The sequence below is a fragment of the Cololabis saira genome, chromosome 21 (assembly GCF_033807715.1).
Source record: "Cololabis saira isolate AMF1-May2022 chromosome 21, fColSai1.1, whole genome shotgun sequence".
NCBI classification, from domain to species: domain Eukaryota; kingdom Metazoa; phylum Chordata; class Actinopteri; order Beloniformes; family Belonidae; genus Cololabis; species Cololabis saira.
In genome coordinates, this window is record NC_084607.1 from 25,111,000 (window position 1) to 25,119,206 (window position 8,207).

The 8,207-nt window shown below is 40.4% G+C and overlaps 1 protein-coding gene across 1 annotated transcript; it reads right to left on the bottom strand.

Moving 5' to 3' along the window:
* Nucleotides 1-6,442, bottom strand: jpt2 (Jupiter microtubule associated homolog 2). Its single transcript, XM_061711661.1, has 5 exons — nt 6,274-6,442; nt 5,077-5,228; nt 4,426-4,577; nt 2,349-2,382; nt 1-1,503 (listed from the first exon to the last, which is right to left on the bottom strand). Exons 1-5 carry the CDS (start codon nt 6,327-6,329, stop codon nt 1,268-1,270), a joined length of 630 nt encoding a protein of 209 aa, XP_061567645.1. The 5' UTR covers nt 6,330-6,442; the 3' UTR covers nt 1-1,267.
* Nucleotides 6,443-8,207: the final 1,765 nt, after the last annotated feature.

Sequence of the window (8,207 nt, forward strand, 5' to 3'; positions counted from 1 at the left end):
TCGAAATGCAAAATATCAATTTTATTGCAATTCACAGGATTCGTTTCTTCTGCTGCACTCATTGCCTGCCAGGCACATCAACAGAGGGGACAGGCAGGCACAAGAATACCATGAATGTGCGCCATGATGAAGGTGAAAAGGTGGTTATTGGCGAGCCCACCAGGACTCAGGTAGGCTGCGAGCTTGTCCAGAGTTCACTTGTCTTCAACCGTTTTAATTTAAAACATAAACAGAGGCCTACCCCAAGCAAAAAAAGAAAAGAAAAGAAGGCACGTTCTCATAACAGCAAGCAATGAGGACAAAGCAGCAGAAAAGTACCTGCACAATACATTCACATAAAAATCAAAATGGAATTTCTTTCAGGAAGCAGAAACAATTGAAAAACAACTGCATTTGTCTTTGTATCATTTGTTGTCAATTTTTGGCATCTACTCTTGACCACAGATTTGTATCATCTCAGAAAATAATTTGCTACACACATCTTGATGGGGGAAAAAAGAAAAGGAAATGAAAATGGTCATAAAAAAAAAAACAAGTTAGGCTGATACGGTTTGAGATTAGTCACATGGGTTTTCAATTCAAATTCTACCAAACAAATTGAGGTTTTTTTTAACAAGTATCTGGCAGCATAAAAATATGCAGCACAAGTTGAAGTCCCTGGAACATTTTGCACTGTAAATTGGTGAGATGTTACCCCTCTGAACTGAATGCCTAGACATTAAAGTTAGAAAACAAAAAGCCTGAAAACTGAGCAAGTATGCCGTTCATTTAGCAAACACCACATCATTTGAATATAGATCCGTCTTAAGCTCAAAATACTAGTGCTAATTCCAACATGCAAGTCATTCTTTAAAAGGTATAAATGTTTTTTCCGTGTCAAAAGTTGTGCCTTTAACCAAACTAGGTGTACATGTTTACAATGCAAACAGTAACAACCGCAAAACTGAGCCTGAACAGTGTTACAGTCAACGTGATTATGCAACAGCAATTTGATCGATTTATTGATGATTGTATCATAGCAGATTTCAGTGGACAGCACTATAAACAAACATATGGCAAGGAGGAGAGGAGCAGAAAGTGCAAGAAGTTGAGGATGAAACAATAAACCAGGAATCTAGAGTGAAAAAACAAAATGTGTCCTTTGGATCGTCATGTATTGTACAGATGAGATAAGCTTCAGGAGAGAAGAGTAGGAATGACAGAAGATTAACAATGAAGAAACCGAAGCGTATAGACACAAACTCTGAGAAGGGGTATGCTCAGCTGGTCAGTAGAATACCACACTAGACTTTCCTCCTGGGGGATTGATGACCCTGTTGTGAGAGCGAGGCCGGGGTCCCAGGTGGGGCTCATGCTTCTTCAGCGCTTCCTCATCAGCAGCTGAAGAAGCTGGTGCAGGCTGTGGAGGAGCCGAGACAATTTCAGGCTCTTCCTTGACGACCACAGGAGCTGGAGGAGCAGGTTCCTCCTTCACCTCTGGCTGGCTGACTTTGGCTTCAGGTGCTTGAGAAAAAAAAAGGGAAGATGACTATTACAATAACAGGAGAGATGTTGCTTTACGAGACAAAACTACAAAAAAAAAAAAAAAAAAGTTCAAATGGTTCGTATGAAGTCTATATTAAAAGACCAAGTCATCCCTTTAAGGTGCCTAGCGTTCTTTTGATATTTGGGCTTCAAAAGAGTCAGAAATCAATTTTCAAATACGTGCCTTTGCCTTTTTTTCAATAGCTTTGGCAATTAGAAAAACCCCAGCAAAATATAGGCAGAGCTGAATTTTCCGTCTGTTTTCACACAAAAGTACGTTGTGAATGCTTTTTGCTGTTGTAATAGACTGAATATTTTTATAAAGCACGCGTCTATTCTTTTGGAAACCAATTGAATTTGGTCTCCAGCAGAAATGGTAACACAGTAACAGTAATTTGAAAAGCCTTTGTAAGACAGGCCTACCGGCAGGCCCACAGTAAATAAAGGGTTATCAGTTCAAAATTCAAATTAAACTAACTAGATGTGGACTGGGAAACTTGGGGCCTGTATATTATCAACTGTGGACAAAAACACACACACCACAGACCTGTAGTTGATATTACAAATGTCAGCCTGGAGGAGAGTGTTTTCAGTAAAAGCAAGAATTGTGAGCACAAGCACTACAAATCATGGACAAATCCACATCACATGCAGGTTATAATTGCACAGTACACTGTAGACATTCCAGCATTAAAAACAAACCTATGCTAGGGAGGGTTACTGTATTCAGACTTGTTAATCTGCAGTTAGGCCCATTAGTCGAAATATTTACAGGATTCTGCATATTTTACAACGTCCATTTTAGAAATTATTGAGTTACTCACTTGATTCAGGTTCAGGTCCCACAGTTAGATTGTCCTGTCGATGGGGACAGAGAAATTGAATAAAACAAAAACAAAGCATACCCTCTTCCTTCATACTTTCTTCCAAGAGCAGCAATGCAAATTCTGTAACACAGTAACTAAAAGCTAACAAAAAATGTCTGTCAAAAATCTACCAACGTGAGAGAGAGAGAAAAAAAAAAGTCTAGGTCACATCCTTGCATCATTCTCAATTTCTGTGATGAGGAAATGACCACATACTGTTTATGCTGGCAAGTTCCCCTTGTCTGTTCAGAAGAAAAGACCGTTCCAAACAAACCCAGATACACCGTCATACAACATCAAGAATTTGAGTTAAGATTTTACATATATTTGCATTCATGTAGTTACATTATCAGTAAACTAGTTTGCTGTTCACCTTGGCTATTGTATCAGCTTAAGTGGTTGAAATTAGTAGCCGTATTTTGCTTTTAGGCTCCATCACTTTGTCCTTTCTGTGGTCACGTTCCTCGACTGCATTGTGTCCATGTTTGATAACGCAAAGACCAATAATCTGTCTAGCCATTTCTGTGAATTGATCTTTATTGGACTGTTTTGAAAAAAACTGAAAAGTTAAAGAGAGGAGAAGGCTGACGGAGCATTAGAACCAACAATGATGAGTACGGAGGCTGAAGGAAGACGAGACCCCTCTGGCACCAAATCCTGTGACTGACCACTTATCTGTGGCTGAGCTATGCAGATAACTCAACTTGAAACTTTCAAGATGAGCTGAGACAGTTACGCACTCAAAAACTTGTAAAGCAAAATCTATCTAAAAAAAAATATTAAGTCACTCAAAAGAGAGTAAGCCGTAGTGTCTCATTTGAGTTTTTGATAACAAATAATTAGAACGAAAAAGCTCTACAGGAAAGAGTGCATTTAGAATTACAAAGCAGAAATGTAAACATTCCTGATCTTAAACAGACAAGAGTATGGCTGTGCGATTAATCGATTTAAAGTCAAAATCTTTTTTTTTTTAGTCAAGACAATGTTTTAAAATAAATAAGTTAAAATAAAAAAAAAGGGTGTGATTCTTTAAGCTATCATAGTCCTCCTTCCCCCCTTAAGAAGCTGCGAGAGCGCCCACAATCTCCCCACCCTCATCCCTCTGTAAGCATGTCGGCATTTGCTAAAGGAAGCAAGAATTTCATTGCTAATAAGGGCAAGAAAATCAAGTCAGTTGTGCGTAATTGGTACAGCTTCGCAGTTTCTGATAAAGAGCCAACCACGCCCTGCTGCGAGGTCTGCCTGAAGGTGGTATCTGCTTTTAATTAAGGTTTTCACTTTATTCCCAAATAAGGGCACTTTGTTTGTGGAGAATATGTTAATTTTCAAGTGAAGGGATTTGTCTTTGTTTTATTAAGATCGTAATTGTCACTTTAAAAAAACCCAATGAGGATTTACAGTGTATTTCAGTTCCACTTATTCCCAATGGGGAAATTTGTTTGCTATTTTTCTTTTAAAAATAAGACAGGTAAAATATTTGAAATAATTTATTCCATCATCTTTTGTAGTTTAAAAAAAAAAAAAAGTTCAGAGAAAAACAATCGTAATTTTATTTTTGTCAAAATTGCCCAGCCCTAAGCAAAAGTACTTTAATTCCCAAGAAAATCAAGGTGCTGAATTCACATAAATAGTAAATAAACACATATGCATTCTCGAATAGAAATTCAAATGCAAATGATGTATAACTAGCTAATAATGTGTAAGAAAGGCCAATGGTCCAGAATCACAAAATTGCTAATCTTTCAATATGTTCAAAACACATTTTCTGCACACCAATGACGACACAATGAATACATTTCCAAATCATCATCAACTTGGTCATCCAAGCTTCACGAGCTCGCAGTCTCATTAGGATCAGAACCACTTTATTAATCCCCAGGGCGCAAGCGAGTTGTCATAGCAGCAACCACAATGAATGAAGTAACAAGTTGTGAATGAGGAAAGGATGTGAAACGTAAAGGGCAATAAATAAATAAATAAATAAAAATAAACTAGTTAATTTTATTGTAAAATCTGAAGTTGGAGGATCACCTACCTTTGGTTTATTTGGGTGGCCCCGGCTTGAGCTTTCTGCAGGTGCACTCCCTGCAGCCCCAAATATATTGCTGGCTGGTCCACCTGGAGGCATGGCTTTCTGTGTCTGAGCTGGTGGTTCAGGGTCACCAAATATTCCACTACTCTTCCCACCTACACAAAGTATCACCAGGATGTTTAAGTTCAACACAGTGACCGTGACTTCATGACACAGAGTTCTATAATTATAAAGAAAATGTAATAAGAAATTTAACGTGCAAATTGGTCCTTTTGAGTAGCCATTACCCTTCAGCACTACTTTTGCTGTAAAAGCAAATAACTCTCAATGAACACAATCTAAAGAGTCAGAAGTTATGTCAGGGAGGCCAAAGGAAAAATGGTGCAGAGTAGTGAATGACTTCACAGTTCCTGTATATTAATGAAAAAATAAAACAAATAAACAGGCCTCTTTTCAACAGTAAACCAAACTCAGGAACCACAAACTATATCAGATACTTAACAGATTCGGAAGGTGGATTTTGTACACACAGGAGCTGTGAAAGTGTTTTTACTAGAGTCATAACATTAAAGCAACAATTTTCACACCCTAGACAGACAAATGGCTTGACTATGCTGTCTTTTACAGCTATAAGCCCCAACAAATGTACCAGACCTGGTGGATTGGAGCGTCTGGATCCGCTCTGGGAATCCTCCGGTGGGGCAAAAACTTTGGAGGCCATCTTATTAGGTTTTCTTCTTGGTGCAGAATCCTCCTCATAGCCACCAAACAGATTACTGGAGCCGCCACCAGGAGGCTGCAGCACCCTGCATAAGAAATACAATAACCTTTAGTGGACATTATCTCATTGAAGACAAACGTTTTACCCAACAAGGACAGACTCAAGACAAAAAATAGTGAACTGAATTCCAAAATCTAAGTCCTAATAAGCAGCAATGTGCGTTTAGGATAAAGTTATAATCTGAAACATAATTTTGATGTCACTATTTCAAATGCTAGCCCCTTTAAATGTAGCTTTTTTGTTACAATGTAAGGCTAGTTTTTATTTATGCATCTATTTATGCACAATTTCGTCAGTACACTTTACTTCTGAGGAAGTGAAGTGGGCCGTGTTGTTTTGAAAACGTCTCTAGTTGTAAGAGCTTAAAATGGGCCAGACTTTAAACCTGGCAGGCAAAGTTCACGAGCACAAAACGTTGAGTAACGTGGCTATAAATATGTGACAGAGCAAAACACATGGAGCGGCGAAAAGACAAAATAACAGGTTATATCCTCCTTAACGGCGCCATATGTCTCGAAAGTCTCGTTAATATTGACGCACTTGTTTCTGACACCGCTAAAGGTCAAAAATAATATGCACCTAGTCAGACTGTTTGGTTTATTTGGTAAAGCGAATCCCAATGAAGAGATGCTTTTGAGGAAAAGCCCGGGCGTCATGTAGGAAGAAAGACAAAAGCCTGAATTATGCGTTAAAACGACGCAGACCCTACGCCGTAGGGTACGGCGTAGCCTACCGTACGGTGCGTATCGCTCTGCGTCTGTGTAACGCGGAACCATAAACCAGCCTAAAGACCTCCCGTTTCCGCGGCCGCAGACACGCCTGGTGGGCTAGCGGGCTATCCTGCTGTTCCTGTTCACAAAAGTTACACCAGCCATTAAACACCGTTACCCGTGAACCACGCCCAATGCGACCCTTACTCTTGGTTATATTAGAAAAGACATGCAGGGAAATACTGAGATATCCTGAAAACTATAAGTGACGGAGCGACAGTCGAAACAAGGCACTTCTTCATATCAGGCCATTTCTTTCAGATAAAAACGAGCCGCCCACGGGGGCGTATTATTCTTCACCTGGAACTTGGTTTTGCGCCATTATCCAGCCCTTGAAACATGTTCGTCGAAGTCATGGTGGTGGTTTCGTTTTTCCAGGCGCCAAGTTTCCCCGAGACAACTTCGTCAAATTGCCACCTAGACAGCCAAGCTCCTGCTGCTCCTGCCGACTAAACTCCCGAGACCCCGCCCCCTGTGACGTAGAGGAATGTGATTGGTCCGCTGCCAAGCCCGGTCACGAGGTGCGCTCCTTCTTCTTCTCCTTCTTCTCTAACTTTAATGGCGGAGCTCAACCAACGTTATTAGGTGCATACCGCCACCTACTGTACCGGAGTGTGTAACACCAGGATAATTAGTACATCAGGTTATAGTCTAAAGCAGCACTATGTAACTTTTCCACCTTAATATCATATCTCCAGAGTCATGGTGATGGTACATCAACTTCCAACAGGTTTAATGACACCTCTGTCATGGTCTGAGGGGTCTGTATCGCCTTCACTGGCACTATGTAACTTTGAGGAGCATGGTAGGAACCCTGCCACACTAAAAAACTAAACATTTTTACGGCTTTGACTGCTTTACGGCATACGTCACTTCCCCCTCCTTCCCGATTCGCATTCGAGACGAAAATGGGCGGGGCGTGGAGCGCAGCTCCGCAGAAGCTGGTAACCTGTTGCTGCGTTGCTGCTGCAGCAGCTCCACACAACAGACGTGGGGAAAAGATCGCTAATGGTTTTACTTTTCACCGCTTTCCTGCTCGGAGGCAGAACCACGAAGACCAAGTATCTGAGATAACCGATTAAAAGAGTCGTCGGCTCGCTTGGATCGCGGCTGTAACGACCAAACATAAACTTCCACAGTAAACCAGAAACAGACACTCACACAGACGGGGTCGGATCAAAACACGGGTTTTATTCCCCACTTCTCCAGCTAAACGCAGTATGTATAATAATCTCACGAGGAAAACAAAAATATTGCTTACGCCTCGGAGCCTCTTCAGCATAATATAGCGGTATAAAAAAAAGAAAAGAAAAGTAAGAGTAATACAAACATGTACTGTATGTTGTACTATTATACAAATGTATTGAAACACATGGCGAGTCAAACATTTACCAAAGCAGCTGCCAAACACTCCTAAACAAGGTAGCCGGAGACGGTGATTCTGCAGAACTGCGGCAGTAAATCCTTCTAAAGAGTGCAGCTCCGACGAGGAGCTCCATTCTTTAGGGATTTCATGTGGATCCAAACCGTTAATAATCATTATTTTCTCCATATACCGCTCCCTGGTTCCCTTGTTTAAGGTATCCCGGTAAATTCCAGTTCCTTTCCACCAGTTTAACATATTTTCTTTGCGTTCCGTCTGTTCACTTGGTGAAACAGAAAAGTAGTTTTGAAAGTCTGTCCCATCTTCATTTACTATCAAAACAAATGCACGCGACAGGGATAGGATCTTTCTGGCAGTACGCGCTGGTGCTCATGGGAAATGTAGTGTTCTTTCTGGTAAAGCACTACCGCTTTTGTCCAAAGGAGCCGCCAAACTCAACAAAAGCTGAAAGTTACATTGTGCTGCTTTAAAGGGGGAAGAAATAAAAAGGAAATACCTAAATAAAATAAGATACCCACATTTATATCCTATTGTCTATCCCTGCATCTTTAAGAAAGACAAGGATTGCCTTATAACAATACCTCATCACCTCACTCCTCCCTAATAACCCTACTAAACTCCATTCCCGTCCCAGCTCGTACACCCTATGTCTTAAACTGTTCCTTTCTACCTCATACTTGCCACATTTAAGAATCACATGCTCTACACTCTCTGTGACATCACACTCATCACATTTATCAGACACGGACTTTGACATTAAATACAGAGTTGATTTTAAACTAGTATGACCTAATCTTAATCTTGAAATGATTCATTCCTCTCTCCTACACTTTCCTTTTCAAAACCTTCA